Genomic DNA, 24423 nt, shown 5'->3' on the forward strand with positions numbered 1-24423 from the left:
CACCATATTGGCCCTCCACAGAAATGAGGCCCACTCCTGGCTAAGCAGACTGGCTGGCTGGGCCAGAGAGGTCTTCCATGCTGTAGGAACTGTTGTTGTTGAAGTTATGTGGGTGGTGTTGGATGTGAGTCATTATTCAAGAAAAATGGGTTGACTTTGTTAGTTCTTTACCAGTGAGTTTTCACTAGGACTGTTGACAGCCCCCCTGGTGTCACATCTAGCAACAGGCCTGTGATCATACCTGAGAGTCGTGAGTGCCCCACTCCACCCCTGCCGGTGCTCGGATCTGTAATGTAAACCTGAGGCATCTTTATCATGAGTCATCAAATGGTTTGGATTCCCCCGAGACTGAGTTTCCCAAACTGCTGCAGGGGCTGTTTATACTGAAATATCTTTCATTTATTATTAAGCATGTCAAGTGTCTGCGGCCTAAATAAAATAGAGTACACTCAAGGCATAAAATGTACATTTAAAGAACCTGAAGGTGTGGATCTTCTTAGCAAATGTATGTTTTCTATTCGATGATGATGATGATGATGATGATGATGATGATGATGATAGTAATAGAGGATATCATTGTCATTAGGTGATCAGTTCTTGATAAAAGATTTTGTCTGAAATAATTGCACTTAGTGATATTTTGTATCAGTGAAACCGTCAGTACTGATACTAGTAATGAAGTACATTTTTAAAGTTCTTACATTAATACTTAGCTAGTTCAGGCCCCATACCCCACCACTTACCCCTCAGAGACAACCCTTAAAAACTCCTTAAAACTTGGCATGAAACTTGAACAAACTGGGTTATGTAAGTCTGTGTCCTGGGAACAGGGAGGTCTGGTGTGACGCACACTGAGCTGCCTTGCAAGGCTGGTCCTTCTCCCATCCCCTTCCCCCTCGTCCTTCCTCCCCTGGGCTGGAGCTGCTGCTGGACCCACACCGAGCCATGGAGGGGGGGGGGGGGGGGGTACATGGATCCTATCATCAGTCCCCTGTTGCCTCACTGGATCAGAGTGGGAATCACAGTCTGCTGACGTGAAAGTGCCGGGTGACACTTACTGGCTTATAGCCAGTTCACCCAAGAGGACAGTGACCAGACTAAGGTAGGGGAGAGAACCAGAAACAGAGCCTAGCCTCCTAGCCTGGAGAAACGGTGTAAGATGGTGTTTACATGGGCCAAGGTGTGACCAGAGAGGTGATAGGAGGGTCTTTGCATTACCATGGGAACCAGCTGTTTGACTGACAAGGTGTGTGAACCGGAGTGACCCCTGCTCCGTGTACCACACTGTCCTCAGCAAGACAGCCTGTCTCCCATCATTGAGACAGTCACCCAGCCGGCCAGTCACCCAGCGAGCTAGTTAGTCAGTCACTCAGCCAGCCCAACTGGGAATGTGGGGACAGTGTCATAAATCCTCTGTCCTGGTTTCTCCAGTGTTTCAAGGTTGTTTACATTTTTGGAAGTCCCCTAAGGACTCACCATACAGCCAGGGACAGCCCGACAGTGGACTCCTGTGTTGTGTCATTGGTCTTTTTCGAGACCATAAACGTTTAAATTAGGTCTTAGTAGGTGTTGTAGCGATGTCATTACCTCACATGCGGATCGCACTGTGTTAACTTACAAAACTTAATTACCTATGTGATTCACGGAAAGAAGCAGAGGACATTGAAGTTAGAGAAGGGGGTGTAGCTGACTCAAGGGAAGGAAGTTCTGGACATCAGTCTCTTAGAAAGACGGTAATCAAAGAGTTCTTATGTTACATTGTGTCCCCTGCTTCACAAGAATATCCCATTCTAGCGGTTCCACCTGCAACAATGTTATAAAACAGAATGACCTGTTTATAAAATCTTTTGTGTGACATATCACCAGTTTATTTTACGTGGGTTAGCTGCTTTGCCTTTTTATAACGCTCGAAGGAGTACAATGGGCAACCTCCTGATATATTTCAAAGACCGCATTGGGACAGATGGGCAAAATCTGTTTGAAGTTTTTAAATAAAATTTTTTCAAGAAGCTCCGAGCTCAGCATCTACAGTACATGTTCTGGCTCTCACATATCGAGGGCAATAAAACTCAAGCAGCTGTGTTCAGTCTGTGCCTTTGAGATAAATTACAGAGTCTTGTCTAGATGGTTGGTTGGCTCTTTAATTTCCCTGCCATGTCTCTGCAAATGAGAGCCAACACTGCCATGTCATCTTCTCAATGATATCGTATGAAGGTTTTTTGGCAGTCTAATTAAACAGGACTTCTGTAGCAAATTGGCAGTTTATTTACCATAGGTACTTTAGTACTAAACAACTGTCTGACACGGGAGTTCAAACAACAAATGGAATATTTGTTGGAATACATTCTGGCTACTGCTGAAATTGAAACCCATCATATACTATACATCCTGATCTCTGATACCAACTTAGATTAGCTGGAACATATGTGAATATATAGCACTTTGACAAATAATCAAATTACAATGCCATATTTTTCTCTCTGCAGATCTCACAGGATGCAGCGTTGCTGAATGGGTACTAAGAGAGGTTCAAGAAGTATATTTGGATAACATCCAGAGCCTTCCCTGGGTCCAGATATCGGCTATATCCACACAACCAACCAGAATTGGAGAACAATTGAGGAGAAAGTCAAGGACGCCCTACTGCCTGCCTGCCTGCCTGCCTGCCTGCCTGCCCACCCCCCCATCCCACCCCCCCAGGAAGAGAGGAGCAAGAAAATAAGCACTGAAGTGAAGAAGAGCTTAATGACTTCCAGGGAATCCTGAAAGAGCAACATTGTGTGCTACCCAACAGGACAGAGGAACCATGCAGACAATAGCCTCAGCTGGGCTGTGTACCCTGGCCGCTATGCTGCTATTGGTAGGATGCCTCAGAGCAGTTTCTGCCACTGAAGATGATGTCACTCCTCGTATCAGCTTCCCTTACAGTAAGTAACCATATCCGCTATTTGCATTTGCTATAAATATTTATTGTTTTAGTGCCCCTATTGGTGACATAGTGCCTCTGCACTAAAACACGCCTTAGTCCCAAAGTGCTCTCAAGACCTTGTGACGCCCATAGGCTGTTGCACTACAAAGGTCACATAATCAGGACACATAAACATGTGATAAGTGTTAGGCAGGTGATTACACTAAATGCAAACGGTATACAAACACACAACTGGAACAGCTTGAAGCCTATTTTACCACCATGCATTTGGAGGATAGTGAAATAACAAGTATTGTTTTGGCTCCACATCCCATGCATGCCTGTCCTGTCCCTTACTGCTAATGGCCTTCTCATAATGCTTAGTTGAGCACACCAATTTGTCTGCGGAATTAATGAATGCCGTCTCTGGCACGTAAAGTAGAAGGTCCTTTTCGTGGGGGGGGGGGGGGGGGGGGGGGAGGGGGCTATTTGCACCTGACTCCATCATGTATAATTATTCCACACACTCCACTGCTCTTTCCATTTATATTATAACCTTGAATTAGGTATTTGTCATTTTAAAAGTGTCTGTGTTCAGTTTTTCCCCCCCTCTCAAGCTTGTTTATGTAGGAAAGAGGAACAGCTATGTTAATTGATTGATGTATAATGCGAGTTTGACGAACGACGGAAAACTCGAGTAAATGGAGGCAGCTGTTCGGCTGTGGGTGAACGTGTAAATTGATGGGCTGTTTTAAATGCTCTTCAGGGAAATGTCAACAAAGACAGCCATATCGGTAGTTTATTATGCCTTTAACTGTGACTGGTGAAACCGTACAGCTGTAGAGCTAACTCAGGGGTTTGTTACAGGACAAAAAAGGCCCATCATCCAACTCTTGTTTTTGGAAGCCTGATAAGGCAGCATGTATGCGGGTGTACTGCAAGCATGACCACCCTTGGTGTAGAAAGCGATGTCTACCTGTCTCTGCTCGCACCCGTCTCCTTAAAGGCTCTTAAGGCTTATCTCACTCACTGCCAGCCTACAAAATCAGCATGGCAATGGCATTCAGAGGGATCCTTACACAAGCATGAAGCATGCTCTCTGAAAGAATTATTATTATTTAAGACCTAAATGAGGTAAGTGTCAAGTAAAATGAATAGGTTGTCAGATGTTTGGTGTTTTTCTAAATGTTGGTGTTGTAGTTACTTTTCCCACTAGTCAGCCTTTTACCAGTCCAGACAACCAGTTTTTGCGTTTCATACATTTCAGTAAATACATCTGTGGTTGTTTTATATTTATGTATATGATAAACATTCTGTAAAATAGGCAGTCTCATATAATTCTCTAAGATGTACTTGCCAGTAAAATTCCTGGTCCAACATTAGTGATGCTGATTTCAGGCTACCCTAAATGTTTACTCCCTTAGTCCAAGCAGCTTTGTGTAAAGAGGAGCCAGAGCATGAGCAAATCATTAGTGACGTTGGTGTGTGTGTACTATGTAAATTCCTTTCCATTCTCCAACTGGCCCACAGAGGCTCAACATGTGAAATGGGAAATCGTCCTCCAGCCCCCATGTTCATTTGTGAAGTCCCAAAAGAAAAGGGGACCCTTGGTATTCTTTCGAGAGAGAAAAGGGTCCCTTCCTCAACTGGGAGTTCCTTTCCCCTCTGGAAAGCCTCACTTCTCCCCCCAGCCCAGCTCCTAATGAGCGGGCTAATCTTCCATGCGTAATGAGAGGAGGTTTTGTGGGTGTTATGGTGGGAATGTTGGTCTGCTTCTCATTATAGCTCTAGTGTGCAGTGAGACAGACCAGGAGATCATGGGACTCGGCCGTGGACTCTACAACCGGGCTCGATGTGTACTGTAGCCACTGCTAATCCATGCTATCCCACAAGCGATGCCCGTTTAGATCCTGTTGAACTAAACTGGACACAGACATGTATTTGTAACGTGACGACTGGATGGAGGCTAATGATAGCTCAGGAATTCACACGGATGCAGAAATGGCCTGGAACTGTTAAGAAAATAAATCAGGATGTCTCCAACAGCGTGAAGACCAAATGACCAAGCATGTCCTGCATGCACAGTGTGCGGTCCACTGCTGTACATACACATTGGGTCCATGTTCGCTGGATATGATGTGCTTTCTCTCATGCCTGCAAATCCAATGACCTTGCCTGTGGATTGTGATGCAGCGAGAGGGGGGTCAGGCCAGATACTCGTGAGGTTTTAGACATGCTCCGATGCTCACCTAAACCCCAGCAAGGACACGCCTGCTGATCCTGAAAGACAAGCTGTCTGTGGCTGGCTGCAAAGGTGGCACTCGGAAAGCCTGCAGAAGCGGCCAACAATAGAATGGAATTACAGTACTGCGGTATATTTTATTGGATTATTCAAATCCATGCCTTAAGGAAAGTGTTTGAAAATGTATTATTTCAGACAATGTCCTAAAATGTTACAGTTTGGGGTTGGAAATGCCAGATTGGAAAAAGAAACTGCTTGGTCATACATTAATACATATCAATGCCGAATACCACTGTTGCAATTCCTCTCTTGTCTGCATAATGGTGAGGATTTAAATGATTTGAAACAATAATAATGTAATGCTACGTTGCATTTAATACAGTCTAGTGAGTGTCTATACAGTCTGCAGTTTCTTTTGCCCTGGCATATATTTTGATAGTGATGAAAGGACTTTGCATTGAAATGGATTTGACTGCTTCGGCGAAGCCCTACTTATTAAATGGCTTCAGGTAGGAGCCATAAATCATAGTCGACAACATACCCACAATAACCTTCACCATTTTATAAAAGGCTTTTTAGCTTGTTCTTACGCGTCCGTGTGTCTGTCGGCATGTCTGTGTCTGATTTGCGACAGAGATCCTCTCAGAGAGACTTTACAAACGTGGACGTGGTCAGATGAGGGAGGTGCATTATGGGAAATCTGGAAACAATGGGTGCTTAGGTGTTCTGGGCTTGAGAGCCCAAAGCCACCATGACAGTTGGGATGAGCCAGCTTTGCAACGAGGCTGTTGTGTTGGATGCCAATGCATAATGGTTGACTACTTTTCCGTCACCCTCCAATGGAACAATATTTGTTGGAGTTGAGATGGCTTTCTTCCAGACAAACAATAACATACCTGCTTTTGCAATGCTCCAGCTACAGGCGTACAGGACCCATCATCTGTCGTGATGGCCGTGTCTCGTCTTGAAATCGTAATGGCTCTAGGCCACTGAGAATAACACACACCCACCAGTTCCCTAAACACAGGGTGTCTATGTTTCTTTCATAATGACGCTTGCAGAGGCTGTCCTCCTACTCTGCTGTGTTTATGCACTCCAGATGCCCTGTTGCTCCTCCCACACACATGCGCGAGCGTGTGTGTGTTGATGGGTGGGAGTGAGGGAGTGTTTGCCTTGGCCGCTCCCTTGACCTGTGTGTGAACCTGTATACTTTGCTGTTCTACAGCCATTTATATTTCACCCAGTCCTCTCACTCCGAACCATCGCTCTGACAGAAGCGCCATATGGTCTGGATGTAAACAAACGCACCTCCTCCTCTTCTATGTGAAGAGGTTATCTTTTAGGCGTGTGCGAGCGTACGCAGGCGTGTGTAGAGCATGAGCAAGCACAGCCCTATGTGTTTGATCACGGCTACTCTGTTATTTTTCGACTGAGACTGGTGCTGGGAGATGTCGCGGCACCAGCGCGCCAATGCATTCCTCCCATCAAGGACCTCTCAAGAGATATGAGAGGATGGTGCTGAAGGGCCTGTGTTTATGCTGTAATGGTCACTCCTCTCCAGGACCTTGAGCACACGCTCATCCAGAGTGAGAGCACTCGGAAAACCACCAGCACCAAGAGCTCACAAAGGCGCGCGCACACACACACCTCCATGTAAACTCGAGGAACACACACATTTAGTAGCAGCACTGTGCGTATGCTTTATCACGGTGAATCTAAACCATAAACAATGCCAACTGGGTTTGTTATACTGATGCACTTAGCTGGAGTCCGCATGTTCAATTTAGGCAACATCTTTCACCCTTGGATATCTTGCCTTTCATCCACCCACTCAGGACTCTTGGATCTGGGTTTCATCATAACACTACTATGATCCAGCATGATTCAGATAAGGGTTTGATCAGAGTGCATATCTGTATCCCCGCCATATCCAGTCTCTCCTCACCAATGGCTGAGTATGTGGGTACACCCCCCCACAACATGCCGGGCCTGATCACACACCCCCAAAAGCCCAAGACTGCTTCACACCATAGCTCAACTGGTTAGAGTGGAGAGGTTCCATCCGCTCCAGAACTGCCTCCTTAGGATGATAGGTGGCTGAGCGGTTAGGGAAGCGGGCTTGTAATCAGAAGGTTGCCAGTTCGATTCCCGGCCGTGCCAGATGACGTTGTGTCCTTGGGCAAGGCACTTCACCCTACTTGCCTCGGGGAGAATGTCCCTGTACTTACTGTAAGTCGCTCTGGATAAGAGCGTCTGCTAAAATGACTAAATGTAAATGATAATTATAGTCCTGTGAGCTCAGTTTTATCCTCAGTTCTCTACTATTTAGTTGGGGGTGCCAGTGTTTTATGGGCTTACCTCATCTTTTGTTTGGTTGCTTTACACCTGTCAACCTTGGGTGTGTGTATGCGCGTGTGTGTCTGCATGTATGCAGTCAGGACATTAAGGCACCATTAACTCTGGTGCTGTATAATCCACCTCACAAAGCAAACAGTGGATTTAAAGACTGTCAATCTCCGCTTCTTATCTGTGAGCTGCAGCTTTCTCAGTGCAGATGGACAGACACTAGCTGCCCCTCGCTACCAGCCCCCTTTATTTTATCAAATACCACCCATAATTTTGGTGTTATTAGGATCATTTCTATTGCCTTTTAAAAGGTGCCTTTGTTGTGCTCGTGCTGAATGATGGCTGGCTATGTTTCCCCTCCTGTTCTGCTTCATTTCTGTGTCCTCTTTCTCTTTCTCTTTGGCCTGGCACTGAGCTGTCACTCACAGTCCTCCTTATTAAATCTGTGCACGGCCCCTGACTCTTGGTGGAACACAGCACAACACACTGCTCCCTTCTCACCCAATTTGCCCACCTGCCAAAGGTCTGCGACCTCTGCATAGACACCAGTGTTTAGCCCTGTTGGCTAGCTGGTGAGGATGACTAGAAGGATCCGGGACAAACATCCATGGTGGACAAAACCTTTTTAACTGTGCCAGTTCACTATTTATCACCCTGCACACACACCATACACACTCCGTGTTGGTTTGAACTACAGTCAAATCCACCTGAAGATTCATGTCATTTTATTTAGCTGATGCTTTATGCAAAACAATATACAGAGGGGCATTTTAACCTGCAGCCTCTTGATCTGCAATCAAATGCTTTACCACTTAGCTATACCTAAAGACACACGCCATCTAAATGCATTTAGTTCTAAACTTTCCAATGAACTTGTGTGCAAAGGGTGTGTGTGTGAGTGAGAATGTGCTGTGATGGATAATGGTGGTGCAAGGCACTGCCCTTCACCCAGCGTCCACTTGTCTTCACCTCCGCTCCCCGTCTCTCTCCTCTCCCGTCCTCTCCCTCGCTCTACTGGTCTGTTTTCCCAGCCTGCCCCATTTGTCCCCAGTGGCCCCTTGCCTTGTGACTTGGCTCGTGTTGCTTTAGTAAATCTGGGGCATGTTTACGGGCAGTCTTTTAGGAGCCGGAGGGCGGGCGTCCACCTACAAAACCGCCATTCAACCTCTCCTTGGCATGCTCTTAAACTCAACAAGTAGAGGTAATTTCAGTCCCTGTCTGACAGACGTGATATATGATGCCATGCAAAGGGCTGGCATTGTTTTATTAGCCAGCGAGATGCTGTTGGCGAGTTGGCACTCTGTGGTGATGTCTCAGTTACCTCAGTGTCGAATAAGCAAAAAAACATGATGTACTCACTTATAACCATGAACCCCAAGCACACAGCGCTTGATAGAAATGAAAAAATATTGAAAGCCTAGATCATCACCTAAATTAATTTAACCTAATGGATCACTTATGGGTATTTACAGCCATCAGCAGAATTACTTTCAGTTGAAACAGTTTCCTTCAGCATGCTTGTAGTGCTGATGTTTTATTGAGTTGTGAGCCAATATACACCGGTCTTAAAAAACACCAGTGTTGGTCCAGTCTCTCGTTAGCTCAGAGTTGCATGAAGGCACCACTGTGGTAAGAGGCTAGCGAGGACACATGGACTGAGGGTGTGATGTGTTCTATCAGCGGTTTTGGGTCCTACTTGGGGACAGGCAGCTGATTAAACAGCCCAGTGATGAATGGAGCTGGAGCCTGAGTGTGAATTGGCCAGCATGGCCTATAATTGCTGGAGCTCTCGATAGACACCTTGCATTCAGCCAGAGGCGTGTCTGAACACACAAGTGCTCAAATGAAACACTGTGCCAAAGAATGTTTGAACATTCAGAAGTTGAAGTCTGACTGTAGACCAGGCTGGCAATTTCGAAAACACAACTGTTTTGAACTGCATTTGCTGCTGCCAGAATAAAGGCATTATGCTAAGTCATACCATATCAATAAACTCTCTGGACTGCAGTCAGAAAATTGCTGTTCTCCTCACACAATGATTTTCTTCTGATGGCCCCCTCCCCCATGAAGAAATGCCCCAGGTCTGCTCCCTGAGTAAAAAGTAAAAGTTTTATTGCCTTCAAGTTCACTCTCTTCGTCTTGTTATTCTTTTGTTTGTCTTGCGGGATGTCACTGTGATTCATGTCAAGGAGTTTTAATATGCTGTGCTTGGACTGCCCATGCTCAGAATGAAAGGGTCTAACCCTTGGGAGTAATGGCAGACGGGTCTATGATATGTCTCCCCTGTCATGCAAAGATGGGGCACCCTTTTGTCTGCTGTCTACAGCCTCTACCAGGACCGAATATGGCTTTTTATAACTTGAATAAAGCTTCATCTCTCACAATCATAAAGGCTAAGGGAATTTAAACAGACTAGATTTACCTTGAAGTAAACCCACTGAGACGACGCTTTACTTCCCTGGGATATCTTTTTATTTTTTTTGGATGGCTCAGTATGAAAATAGGAAGTCTTTTAATTCCATATCCTGTCTTTCCTCCTCACCCTCTCTGATGTTAATGGCTGGCCTCTTTCTCATTGGCTCCAGATGTCACAATGGTAACAAAACAGAGAGGAGGTGACGATCTGAGGAGCTTATATTAGATTTTTCGACATGATTGTGGCTTGCACAGCTGGGCTGAACTAGATCACCAAAGAATTCTAATGCCAAACTGCCTCAAGATTTCAATCTGTTTGTTTGCAAGCATGCTGAAAGGTTTAAGTCCTCGATTGTAAACGTTTATTACAGTTTATTAGGTCCATTTGTGTAAGAGGCCAATGCACCACCTGGAGTGATACAGATACACTTCATGCTGGTGTCTCTTTTTCTTTCTCAGAAGTCTAAAAATCTCTATTCAATTTGGTGGTTGTTATGTGGGGGAAAGCTTGTAAACAGATTTATAGCAGCAAATATTGGTGTTTATGACCTCAAATATGAGCCAAGAATCTACTTGGACAAGCAAATAGAGTCCATGACCCAAGTCGTTTAGTTTGTGTAGCACGTAAAGGCTTTTGAATGTGTTTGGAGTCGTAGACTTTGGATAAACATTTCCAGAGATGCAAAGAATGCAAAGGGCATGATGCATGCAAGTACTGGACACACAAACATGAGCTTCTATCCAGCTTTTGTCTTCTTTCTCGTTTGTATGTAGGCTTCTCAGTTACAGAGCTGTAAGGATACTCTTGTAGTTCTGTTGATATGAGGCTGAGTGATAACATCTCCTCCAACCACGGCCGGGCCCCTCAACTCTGCAAATGTTTTTCCAGAGGGCCTACATCTGTGCTGGAACTTAAGGTCTCGGGGTGGCCCATGTTTTGGGGCGCTATCTCTTTGTTGTCTTTCTTAGGTCTTTGAACTGAATTTCAAATCCATCCGTTTTCCAATTTTACCTGATCTTGAAAAGCAAGTTTCATCAATGTCCTATTGGAAGTACTAGAAAACTTAGTCAGGGTCACTTTAGCAGCTACGTGGAAGCACTATTTATTTTGAGGCCAAAGCTTCATGTTCCGAAGCAGTAAGAGAAAGCAAACCAGAGAGAGCAAAAGTGAACTACTGCAGATGAATATTTCTCAGTGTTTTATCAAAAAATTCTGAGGCTGCAGGGCAGAGTGACGTGGGAAAGAGTTACTCGTTTGACTTAGCTAGTCTTTGCACAAAGAACAATTTTAAAAGGGTGTCAGACAGAGATTTAGTGCTCTCTCTTCCATCAGAGGGGACATTGACCATACTGCCAGCATTCCAAAAGAACGCCAGGACAGGAAGTACTTGACTCGCCTTGTTGGCTTACAAATCAGTGGTCCTCCTGGTGCTAGTGGGTGTCCCCCACACAGCTGACGTCTCATTGTAGGTCCTCCCGCATGCTCAGTGCCAGCAAGATGACTGCCCCCTGTTGGATGGGCGTTTGTGTTGCTGTTTGTACAGTATCTGCTATAGCACCTACTGCTGTAATGACAGTTGGCACCCGCATGTGTACAAACATTTGCATCCGTGTGTCTGTGTGTGCGTGTGTGTAAAGTGTGACCCTGTTATTTGATGGTCTTTTCTGCCTGTTGACGAGGACTCTGTCCAATCATTTTCCCCTTTTGTGTGCAGATGCAAAAGAAAGGTCAGCAAAGAGGTTCTCCGAAGACGGCGTCTTCAATTACACTTCCCTCCTGCTCAGCCAGGAAGACGACACGTTGTATGTGGGAGCCAGGGAGGCCCTGTTCGCCCTCAGCCTCTCCGACATCAGCAAGACCAAGCTGCAGAAGAGTGTAAGTGTGTGTGTGTGTGCGTGTGCGTGTGCGTGCGTGTAAATTCAGAAGTAGGGATGCCTAGGCACAACTCTTACCTCTTACTCTTACTTGGTTGCAGTAAATTACTCATCACATATTAGTACTGCATGTTCTATTATGGTGCAGTTCAGGGAACCTTTTGTAACAGTCAAATCCTCACAGCTCATAGTGCCGGATGGCACAACTTAAATGAGAGGAATGACCGAGTTTGCCAAGTTCCTATGTCTCACTAACGTTGAATGTTTCTTTGCAGCTGACATGGGACACCCCTGCAGGGAAGAGAGAAGAGTGCAGCTTCAAGGGGAAGAATCTGCAGGTAATATAGGGGGTCAGATGGCTGAGTGGTTAGGGAATTGGGCTATTAATCAGAAGGTTGCCGGTTCGATTCCCTGACCGTGAAAAATGACATTGTGTCCTTGGGCAAGGCACTTCACCCTACTTTCCCTGGGGGGGAATGTCCCTGTACTTACTGTAAGTCTCTCTGGATAAGAGCGCCTGACAGCAGAAGAAAACCACTGTTTCAACAAGTAGAAACAGACTCATTTGTGCATGCTCAGTGATGGCTCATGTGGGAAGTGTAGGTCTTTGGTTGCAACATGTTGCTGTTTGCTGTCTGTTCTGCTGTCCTCCCACCAGATGGTTTCACCTTGAACAATATGTTCTGGGAAGGTCCATCATAAGCTTAGTGGCCAAGTGCCTGGATTTGGAAGTTAATTACAATAACTTGACACATGTTTCTGTGGGGGAGTTTTTTCTGTCTCAGGTAGAAATGTGGGCCATATCGTTTATATACATACATTAAATTGTACAGGAAGAAAAACTCCCGGCCCTATTTAAATAAAAGCACTTCATCGCTGGATAAAAATAAAACATTCAAAGTCATTCTGTTCCATGTTTTTCTCCCCTACACAGTCCAGACTGATGTTCTTATTGTTTCTGATCCAGACTGATTGCTTCAATTACATCAAGATTTTGCTGCGCCTGAACAGCACGCATCTTTATGTGTGTGGCACATACGCCTTCAGTCCCGTCTGTGCATACATAGTAAGTAGAGCATCCTCCTCTTTGCTGATTACTGCATCATCTTGATTATCCCTCAAACAATCAGTAGCCCCTTTTACACTGCCTTTTTGAGGCATGAATGTGGCACCTTTACGTCACTTCGCAGTTTTGTATAAAAGTTACAAAACCGTAATGTGGGGTCTTTGTTTTACTGGCATTAAGCCGGCAGCTGAGGTTTTCACAAAGCTGAATCCGTGTCTATGTGAAGTGAGAGCTGGCATGACGACTACACACACTGACACCTCTGATTCCGGAACGCTGGCTTGCAATCTAAAATCACACATGGGACAGGATTATGCCGCCTTTGTTTAGTTCAGTGTAAACAAACAACGCCGCCTTAAGGATGGGTCTTCTTAATGGCATTAGAGTGGGATCTTTGATTAAAAAGGGGCTAGTGAAAGCCATGATTTTTTTTCACTCAACTTCAGTAAGTTAAAATGCCACATCTTTGTACGGGGGCGTTTTTAAATGATCTGGCATGACTGTGCTGGAGCTCTTGCTGTGAGAGTGTGGCCAAATGCTGTTGAAGCACTTTAGCAGAAGTAAGTCAACAAGGGGTGAAAGGTCTGTCTCGCACTAATGTGATTGGAAAGCAGAGAAGCCAGAAAGCGGTGTTGTTTGTGTCTAGATCAAGTACATAGGGAGGAAGAGAGAGCCGCATCAGTCACTACGCAGTGACATTCGTTTCCTGACAGGAGGAAATCAAGTTGTAGAGACCTAGTTTGAATCCCGGGAACTAAGTGGGGGACTAACTTTGACGTCACAGTGAAGAAATCATATGGGATCTGCGCAGAATGAATAGTCTCTGGCAGGACTTAAGGTCCTGAAGCAGGATTCCAGAGGCATCCTTCAAGCTAGATTGTCTGAACTGCTTGGCCTCAACATCAGAATGTTGACACGATCCAGAGGATTTGAGACAGCACTTAGTTCAGAGCAGGGTCGTTAGTAGACAGTCAGATTTATGGGGTTTAAGCAAGATCCTGGAGAAGGAAATTGTTTATTTAGTTAAATGTCACTAAATGGGAACAAAACGGAATATTTAAGCACTGCCACACATTAATTGGGAAGTTAACTCAATCATGGGTATACATTTAATTTGATTTTCTTTTGTTTTATATTATTGCTAATGCATATGTTGTGGCTGTCTGCTTGTGTGTAGAACACATCTACGTTCTCTCTGGAGCGGGATGACACAGGGGAGGTGGTGATGGAGGACGGACGCAGCAGATGCCCCTTCAACCCAGAGTATAAATCCACCGCCATAATAGTCGGTGAGCACCACGGGACATACAGCGCTCCCATACCCACGAGACAAATAACTAAATATAGATCTGTTGGCTTGAAAACAAGGGACTTCCCCCCTTGTTGATTTTCTTCCTGTGTCGTGTTTCAGATGGAGAGTTGTACGCGGGCACGGTCAGCAATTTCCAGGGAAACGAACCAGTGATTTACAAGAGCCTAGGTCCTGGCACTGCTCTGAAAACAGAAAACTCTTTGAACTGGCTCCAAGGTAAAGATGTTTGTCATCAAAGACGGCTGATGTGCTTCCCTGCACATCTCCAGTCTATCCAGGAAAGAAGATATGGCTCTAAAAGTAGCGATCATTAGCGAGACCATTTTCTAATCTGTGTAGAGCGTAGCGCAAAGACAAGCTCCTTAAATTGCGGGTACTATCAGTCACAGCGTATGCACATCAAAACAAGATGCCTGCAACATTTGAATTCACAGCAAGCTGCACTTTACTCACAATTAAGACTTCTCTTGTCTTTTGATCTCAGGATAATTCATGCAGAGTGCCCACTAGCATCTGAGTACAATTATACAGAGGATGCCATATCCCCGTGGCCTCCTTGTTGACTTGTCCAGAATGAAACCGTCTCAAGCCAGTTTGAGGCTCACAGTTTCCAAACCTAACCCTTTGTTGTGAGCAAAAGCAGAGACTTAGACTGTATTGTTCCCTCACACGGTGGACCATAAAAGGACATGAATGACGTGCTTAGTTTTTGTTTGTCCTAAACGTTGTCTTTTGACTGAAAGACTTGTTTTTTCCAGATCCAGCCTTTGTGGGGTCGGCTTACCTCCAGGAAAGCCAGCCGGCCGGAAACCCTGTGGGCGACGATGACAAGATTTACTTTTTCTTCAGCGAGGCTGGAAAGGAGTTTGATTTCTTTGACAACACCATTGTGTCACGGATCGCTCGCGTGTGTAAGGTAAGACACCCAAGGAGGGCGTGGGGCATCGTACGTAACCGCCTGGTCAAACCAAGACACGCACAGTAGCCCTACCTCCTCCTTCTAATCCCAGTACAATCCTACCTAAACCAGAGAAAGGCGTGTCTGTGTGAAAGCACATATAAGGCATGTAGGCTGTAAACATGGTATGGTACGATGTGTGTGTACGAGTGTTAGAAGTGGAAATATGTAGCTGTCTGTGCACGCACTGTGTGTTTTGTTTGACTATTTGTTCGCATATCTAGGTGGGAGTTGATCCAACGACAATTTCACACTGCAGATTCGGGTTTCTCGTTCTGAAATCCACCTCCACTTCCTTTCTCCTCTGCCTTGTCATCTCTCCTTCTCTCCCTCCCTCCATCTTTCTCCTCATGTCAGCCCTAGTCCAATCCCCCAGCTCTCTTCTCTCCCCCTTGCTCACACACTGCAACCATTATTAGTATTCAAGAGCGCTCCACAGCAACTTGAAATGTTTTTCATCTCCTATAGACTCTATTTGTTACAGGCAAGCTGTGCAGCTGTAATATCTCAGAATTCAGAGTAAATCAATTAAATCATACAGTATTTAGACCCATTCAGCTCTTTTCATAAGCGGTTTCATTTAGCTGGTGACCCAGAACAATCGACACCAAGGCAGTATCCCTTTTCACCTGTCATCGGGAGCTGCTTGCCGTCCACAAGACCTCCAATAGGCCTCTAAAGTCTCAGCATCTTTTATTGACGGCAACCGTTTGTTCATAGAAGCAGTAATGTGAATAATCGGGGGGACAGTGTGTAATCTTAAGTGACAGCTTAATGATATCCCTCCTACTTTCCGGCTTGGCATTCAGCGCTCTGACACCTCTCAACCAATTGCAAGCCTTGGGGGTTCTAAATATGGAAGTAATTGGCAGAAATTCCTCTGAACTGCACTGGAGATCCACTGTACAATAAGATGGAAAATTGGAGCCCGCTAAATATTTGTTTATTGCTCTGGAAGGTGGATAGCAATCAGTTTTTTTGGGGTGTCACAGAAGGATTGCATTTCTGAGAAGTCATTTATATACTGTAAATGCTGTGGATTAATGGGGACATCTTATTTCACAATTCTCGCCCTGCTTGTACATTTAATTGAATTAGACCCGGGTTATTGTACGTTTTTTGTTGTTGAAGGCATATCTATAAAGAATAGGCCTGTACACGGCTTAAGTTAAACACAACATCCTTTGTTTCTTATGTAAGTGTATTGTGTAGTTGGAGCTGGTTGCTGGATGTGAAAAAAGTGAGTGAGAAGCCATGGTCCACATGCTAATATCTAGACATGTTCAGTAGCAAGTTTGTTTGCGGTCTTTTCTAACCGGTTAGGGAGTGTTGACAGAAACAGGATACAACCCCACTCTAACAGCTGACTAAACGGCCTACTCCCTCAGTGGGTGGGGGGGAGGGTGGGGCTGAACTCAGGACTCAGGGACGGGTAGGATGGCCCCATCCCAGCTGGCTCGGTGCTAACATAGGTCTGTAGGCAGTGGCAGAAACATACACTTCATATTTCTGCGTCTGCACCTCTGCTATAGAGTTGTTGTTTTTTTCCGGCTCTCCCTCCTTTAGTTTCTCCCACCCTCCCTCTTTCCCTCCCTCCTTTTCTGCCTGCTTTCCTTCCCTGTCCTCCCTTCCACTCCCTTCCTCCATTGTTTATTCAGGTGTGCACAATGAGGAGCAGTAGAGAGCAAGGGGGCCAGCTCCTTATCAACATACAGCAAAACTGTCTCTCTCTTCTACCCATTTACCTCAGGCCAGCTCACTTTTGTCTCAGGAGAGATCAAATCAAAGACACGGCATTTAAGTACAGAGTACCCATTGGTCTCTTTCTATAGAAAGAGGGAAAGAGATGGATAGAGAGAGTAAGGGTTAAGGCCTAGCGTGGTTTGGAGGGTGGGAGGGGGGGATGGGGGGCGGGGGGGTGGCCCCTAGTGAAAGCGCTGCTGCTGCTGTACTGGAGAACAACAATGCCAGGGGACAGCTGAGAGAGCAGGAATGTACTCTGCTCATTATCTGGGCCGGCTACCGCAGCCTGGTAATTGCCTCAGAATCCAAGCATTAGTCCCATGTGGTTTCACCTCGACATTCAAGGAGATGGTTGTTTTCTGTTAAATGGCAGACGTAGGAGGAAGAGGAGGATTAAGAGTTTTTACTTTACAGTTTATGATGTGCTGTAGGTTTATTCACTCCTCAGGTTTCTGGCTGTTGATGCCATGGCTGTATACTGTAGTAGTCTGCAGAACTTCAAACAGTCTTGGGGTGAGGCGTGTTGTTTTTGTCCTCCTCCACTTGTCGTGCATGTTTTTGGTGTAGCACAAGCCGATTCTTCTGAGGAGTGCCTCATGTTAGGGTGTAACTAAGTACTTTGCCACTCCTTTATAGTGTTAGCTAAGAGCTCTGATAAGAGTTTTGTAATGTTTTACAGTTTAGGGGAGTGACAGATGACTAAACAATCTCCCTCACACTGTAGGTACTGGGCAATAGTTCAAAGTTGTGTTGTTGGTGTTATTTGACCCCTCTATCTATCATCTTTAGATGCCTCATGAACTCAAGTGCCTTAAGTTCTCAGCCTATCACATTCAATGTATTTTATGTGTGTAGTTCATATATATATATATATAAAAAAATCTGGCAGTGTCTGTTTCAAAGGCAACAAGGCTGCTAATTTACTGTACAAATATCCATCTGATTCTGCATAAATACACAACACATACCAGGCTCTAATTCACTTCTATACATGAACCTTCACCAGAACATGATATCTGTCTAGTCTCTGGGTACATATTGTATTCTCATTAAGAGTTCAGGACATTTTACACTATTCAAACCAACTCAACACCCCAACATTCCCTCTATAGGCTGGAGAAGGAACTGCAGCTGATAAATCATTTTCATTCACCATAATAGTATTAACAGACTTCCATGCCCTTTGTACATAGGGGGATAAGGGAGGTGAAAGGGTGCTACAGAAGAAGTGGACCACTTTCCTGAAGACCCAGCTCCTGTGTTCCCTCCCAGACGATGGCTTTCCCTTCAACATCATCCAGGATATGTTTGTTCTCAAGCCCAATGGGGAGGGCTGGGAGAACACGGTGTTCTATGGGGTCTTCACCTCTCAATGGTAAGAAAGCTGAAAAAGAGGACATGCTTTACTGAACACTAATTGGAAAGGCACCGTCCTATGAATCTCATTTCATGATCAGCACTTTATTCTCTCTGACTCCAGCAACTAAATAGGGACAAATGTATCTAGAATGTCGTCTTGCCTTGCAATGCCTAGCTATGGCCCTGAACAGGTTCTGGTTTAATTTGCCTGCAGCACTGCATCACACTCTATGGGCATTTAGTGTGCAGGGTCTGTATGGTTTTCCTCTAAAACATTCTCAGAAACACGTAAGACTAGACGCACACACACAATTCCCACCTGCACGCGGCTCTCTCTATAACCAACAGTTGGATGTCACTTCACATTTGTATTCTGCACGCCCAGTCTCTGGCGAGTCGCCACCCTCCTCTCACTCTGGGCCTCAGAAGTTAGAACAGCCGTAATAAGTTTCAACAGTGTACTCAACCGGGTCACGAAAATCTCTTGGTGATTAATGCAGTAAGCAACTGGGTGGGTTCTTACATGGTAATGTTTCCAGTATTCTCTCGGACGCTGTTACACACAAAAATGAGTGGCTGTTTCAATTTGCCTATGGAAATTACTACACTACCTGGGTGATATAATTTACAGGGTCATTTGACTGTAAAAGATAAAAGGAGGAATAGCTTGCTGGAAAGAAAATAGGTGTCATTAAATAGGCCTGAAATTGGACTCAGTTGTTCTCAGTGTATTTCACCTATCCGGTATATAATAAAGTTATGTGTTCACATGTAGCCTTAATGACAAGTGTAAAAGTGTAATCAGGTTGTTGATTGCATTTACATTTAGTCATTTAGCAGACGCTCTTATCCAGAGCGACTTACAGTAAGTACAGGGACATTCCCCCGAGGCAAGTTGGGTGAAGTGTCTTGCCCAAGGCCACAACGTCATTTGGCACGGCCAGGAATCGAACTGGCAACCTTCAGATTACTAGCCCGATTCCCTAACCTCTCAGCCATCTGACCCCACGATTGCAGGTATAAAGGTGCGTCGGGCAGCTCGGCAGTTTGTGCCTTTACAATGGCCCAGGTGGAACGTGCCTTCAGCGGACGCTATCGTGAGGTCAACAGGGAGACCCAGCAGTGGTACACCTACAACCACCCTGTCCCTGAACCCCGCCCTGGAGCGGTGAGTCCCCTACCCTGGCGCCCTCCAGGACTTACTCTGGGCATGGAAACAAATTCAATTAAACCTGATAATATATATACATGGGAATGGGCAGTATACCCAGGGGCAGGCCTGTTGAAGTACATGTAGGTACTATAACACTGCTCTATTCATGATGTATTGTAATGATGATGGGTCGTTTGACCAGTTGGCACTGATTATTACCATCTGCCCTATGATGGATCTCAGCTCAGTTTGGTTTCATGGGTTCTGGAAGACGCATTCTGGAACCAAATCAGTGACAATGTTTTTAGGCTTTGAATATTTTATATTTAAATTTAAACAGCTCCGAACTTGTTGGTTTTGAATTCACCTATTTAAAATAGAAATATTAATTTATTTCAATGTGAAAAAAACGGATACAAAAATAATTTGGAAATTCAGGTTGCTCAAATTCGAACAGTTAAAATATCTAAAACAACTTTTAAACTTTTAACGTTTAAATTTAAGTATTCAGTACCTTTTTAAAATTCAAAACATTGTCAATGATTTGCTTCCATAAATATTCATGTTTTGTTTGTAACTCATGGCTTCTTCCTCTCCTCTCACCCCACAGTGTGTGACAAACAGCGCCCGTGAAATGAGCATCCAGTCGTCCTTGCACATGCCCGATAAAGTTCTAAACTTTGTCAAGGACCACTTCCTAATGGACAGCGTGATTCGCAGCGCCCCCCTACTGCTGAAGCGCAGTGTGCGCTACACCCAGATCGCCGTGCACAAGATCCAGGGCATGGAGAGGGCCTATGATGTGCTGTTCATCGGCACAGGTGAGACAGGTGTATCTGAACAGGGAAGAACGGCTCTAAACTGATCCGTCCTGAATTAAAGTTCTGTCCTCATCTTGACTTGTGATCCCGGGGATTTGGTTTTAACAACTCTCTTGATATCCCTTTTGTGCTCTGCATTCCATAGACGATGGCAAGCTGCACAAGGCTATCAATGCCAACGACAAGATGCACATCATCGAGGAGATGACCCTGTTTCCACAGCCTCAGCCGGTCCAACATATTGAACTAGACTCTCAGAGGGTACGCTATAGCTAAATCTTTGGCTATTTTTATATTGACCAAACTGTTGATGAACCATAAAGCTCTTGGCATCCACTGCTGTGCATGTTGCAGTTAGATGTTGCTCTCAGAGCCAGCAGAGGTTGAGATTCTCCGGAGAACTGGACTGGCTCGGTTTATATTACTCACGGCACGTTATCAATTACATAAGGCTGTTCTCAGTCCAAAATAAACAGCAATGAACCTAGGATTATGTCATTCTTTAAGAAAGCAGAATACAGTTCAATATAGTCCTCAGATAAAATAGAAATGGTTGTATGAAAGCAGTATGAAATGGAAAAAAAAGCTATATTATATATTTATAGGTAGATATTGTTTGACAGAATCCAAGGTCAGAGTTGACCCTCCCTTTCTCTTGCAGGGTCTGTTGTTTGTGTCCTCCCACTCTGGCCTAGTGGAGGTACCGGTGGCCAACTGTTCAAACTACCAGAGCTGTGGAGAGTGTGTTCTGTCCAGAGACCCGTACTGCGCCTGGACTGGCCGGGTCTGCCAGGACGTCCGGATGGCTCCTCCTGATAGGTCGGTTTAGTTGTACATACAAACACATGTCAATGCAAAAACACACAAATATAAACACACACATACTGTCTGTTATTTCTGTAAACCAAAACATTGACTGTAACTATGACTGCCTAGGGCTCTGATATCATTGTCAGCTCACACACATGTTCTTTCGTGTCACAATTAAAGGTTTCAAGGTGGTGGTTCTGGGTGCTTGTAAAGAGGGTTCCTATCATTAAAGGCAGTAAAACCATCTATGCTTTTTTTTTTTCTTCTTCCAGTCATTGGCAGCAGGACGTGGAGGAGGCTGACACGTCAGCCATTTGTAATAAGACAGCGGCCAGCCCCCGTTCTGCTAGACCGCCCCCCTCCCGTGAGTGTCCCCATGCGTGTGTGACAGCACCTAATGACAGGCCTGTCACTCAACAGGCCTGTCATTTTCCCCTGCCACAGTCCCCAACATGCACACACACAGTTGTCAATTGAGGCTTATACTAAAAACATTAGTATGTTAGACGCAATACTGTGCATTACTAGGTGTTAGTCATACGGCCCATGAGTGACCTATTTAAACATTGTCACACAACAAATGTAGATGTGTGAATAACAAATCCTGAATGAGGTGACTACATTAATGAGAAGACCAACACATTTTTGATAGCATTTACCACCACAATAAAAGTAGCCCTAATGGAAGGAATCTTTAATGGTCTGTATAACAACACTTTCTCTTTTTATAGGCGGTTCCCAATGCCAGGTTATTATCATCCCAGCCAACACCTTCAGGGTCCTGCCATGCAAGCTCCGCTCCAACCTGGCAGAGAGGAGATGGCAGTACAGCCAGAGTGCCAGCCAGTTCCTGTACGCCACCCCTGAGGGGAGCTTGGTAGTGGTGGCACAGGCTGACAAAGACGAGACCTACGAGTGCTGGTCGCAGGAGGAGGGCTTCAGGCAGCTGTTAGCCAACTACTGCGTAAAGGCGGAGCCCAGGCAGGAGAGCACCACCTTGATTGGCCATTCGCGGACCCCCCACATCGATCACGAGGAGTCCATCATCCTGCCTGGCGAATCACATTCGGCTCAGATCAACGCAAAGACCTACTGGAATGAACTGATTGTGGTGTGTGCCCTGCTAGCATTCTCCTTGGTGGTTTTCTCCCTGTTCGTGGTCTACAGGAACCGTGACCGCATGAAATCCATGCTAAAGAAGGGGGAGTGTCCGAACATGCAGCAGAAGAAGGCCAGGATCGTAGGGAAGCCTGCGGAGAGTTTACCCCTCAATGGCAACACCATCCCCGTCTCCACCTCCGACCACAAGGGCTACCAGACGCTCAATGACAACTACATCTGCAGCACGCCCACCCACGAGTCCTCGCCAGACAACAGCAAGAGCTTCTCCGAGTCTGAGAGACGGCTGCTGAACCTGAAGGAGAGCCACGTAGAGATCTCCCCCACCTGCCCCCGGCCCCGAGTACGACTGGGCTCCGAGATCAAGGATTCGATAGTATGAGAGAGGGCAAAAGTGGCTGGCAGAAATGCTGATGGACTGTATCTCAGTGGGATATAGGCTCAGCCATCCAGCTCCCATCACAGCACAGAAGGCCATCTCTTTTCTTTTTCTGTCATCCTTTTTTTCTGTGCACACGTTGGAGTTTTTTTGGGTTAAAGCATTGCTGCTCCAGAGTCGGTGTCTATTTGCATGTGGGTGTGAGTCCCCATGTCATGAAGATAGTAGCGAGCCTGCCCTTCTGCTGACATCACCAAACCACAACGACCGCAAAGAATGGCCATAATACAACCGTCTTCATTTGCCGAGTTATTTTCGTACCCACTTATTATACATGAATGTGCTGCAGATGTGAACCATCACAGTCTTACTATTAGTCAAATAAGCTACAAGTAAGCATTCTGCATTGTCCTTCATCACATAAGTCAGAAATGGCAAAAAAAAGGATAAATGTAACACCCATTCTACACGTGCATGTGAGTAAGACACACGCCACCGTCAGGGGATAAACAATGCCTGGGAGGAACATGACAGTGGTCCAGCAAGCTTCTGTTCGTGAAATTGACGTGGAGCCAAGTAAGGTGGGTATGATTACATATGGCTCCTGCCTACCCTCTCTGGGCTGAACAAGCATTATGGGAGCCACTGTTCAACAAGGCACATGGGGACTGACTGACAGCAGTACATTTTCCTGAGAGAATCAGAGCTGAACTTACCTCTTAAAACCTTGGAGCTGCTCAGAGATAAACACTCAGTTGCCATGGAGCCTGATGTGTGGTCAGACTTGGAAGCAGGGTCTCTGACTTTGTGTCCACTCTACCACAATTAGACACTTTTCTCAGTATTGAACTGCAAAGGCAGTAAGGTCTTGTGAAAAAGGATGGACTCGCCTGAACTGGGACAGACTTTCACAGACGTGAATACAAATTCTATCTAGGGACTGGGAGATTTATTAGAGGAACACAGGTCCTGTTCCACCAGAGGACGTTTCCGGACGCAAGTAAGACATGGACACCACCCTGTCCTCAAGGATGCACCAAAATCATTGCACACTGTCCCAAGAATGTCTTTGATTTTTCAGTGTGCCATGACTAGTGTCATTTTCTCGCAACTGCTCTGTGAACTGCCTTCTGTCAGCTTTGATCACTGTTAAAGAAGAGTACATGTTACTGAACCAGTTCATAAAAAGGGTTGACAACTGTCTCTTTGTCCTGCACTGTGAACTAAGGGCCCAGTGTAGAGCAGAGCTGTATTCACCCCAGGTACCATACACATTCCTACAAGTCTTGGCACTCACTCCATGACCACAATCAGTCAGACCATGTGAAACATTAAAGCACAAGGGAATGGGGATTGAACACTTTCAAGTCGTTTGCACATTTCAGTTATTTTATGCTTAACCGAGGAGCAGTCTTGTGTGAGACACTACTGAAAGTTGTGGGGTTATACTGATCCAGATATGTCATCCACTTGTACAACTATATTGAACTATAGAACAGGGACCATTTTTGCAATTGTTAATTGTGATGACTAATTTCCAAAGATGTAGCAAACTCATGGTAACTATAACCAGCCATAGGGAGAGAATGGCACGTACAGTATTGTGGAATGTATCCCCAATGTTATGTATCGATGAATTAATGTATTCCAAAATGCAAACAATATTTTGCTTTATCTAATATCAAGGAACTTTTAAAAAGCTACGTGTCTGCTACATTTTGACAAAGTAATTGCACAAGGAGCATACTGCGTAACAATGGTCACAGTGGTTTAATGTATACCTGTACTTATATTGTGTGTGAAGGGATCTGGTGCAAGATGTGTTGTGGTAGAGATAGTCATGTACGTGAGAGTGCCCACTGCTGAAATGTTCTTTTGCTTACTGCCTACTTCTGCGTACTTTCTTCTGGCACAAAC

The 24423-nt window shown here is 45.2% G+C and overlaps 1 protein-coding gene across 1 annotated transcript; it reads left to right on the plus strand.

The window, feature by feature from the left end:
- Positions 1-2806: 2806 nt before the first annotated feature.
- Positions 2807-22628, plus strand: sema4bb (sema domain, immunoglobulin domain (Ig), transmembrane domain (TM) and short cytoplasmic domain, (semaphorin) 4Bb). Its single transcript, XM_067249547.1, has 14 exons — positions 2807-2927; positions 11627-11787; positions 12062-12124; positions 12754-12852; positions 14030-14141; positions 14264-14380; positions 14923-15080; positions 18059-18240; positions 19242-19392; positions 19988-20198; positions 20344-20459; positions 20860-21017; positions 21281-21372; positions 21740-22628. The coding sequence occupies exons 1-14, from the start codon at positions 2807-2809 to the stop codon at positions 22507-22509; spliced, it is 2511 nt and encodes an 836-aa protein (XP_067105648.1). The 3' UTR covers positions 22510-22628.
- The last annotated feature ends 1795 nt before the right edge of the window (positions 22629-24423 follow it).

The sequence above is a fragment of the Osmerus mordax genome, chromosome 13 (genome assembly GCF_038355195.1).
Source record: "Osmerus mordax isolate fOsmMor3 chromosome 13, fOsmMor3.pri, whole genome shotgun sequence".
NCBI lineage: Eukaryota > Metazoa > Chordata > Actinopteri > Osmeriformes > Osmeridae > Osmerus > Osmerus mordax.

Bases quoted from the DNA above. Each gene is read 5' to 3' on its own strand.
- sema4bb (XM_067249547.1), top strand. From the start codon at position 2,807: ATGCAGACAATAGCCTCAGCTGGGCTGTGTACCCTGGCCGCTATGCTG. The intron at 11,788-12,061 runs GTAAGTGTGTGT...GTTTCTTTGCAG, and splicing joins AGACCAAGCTGCAGAAGAGT to CTGACATGGGACACCCCTGC. The intron at 21,018-21,280 runs GTCGGTTTAGTT...TTCTTCTTCCAG, and splicing joins CGGATGGCTCCTCCTGATAG to TCATTGGCAGCAGGACGTGG.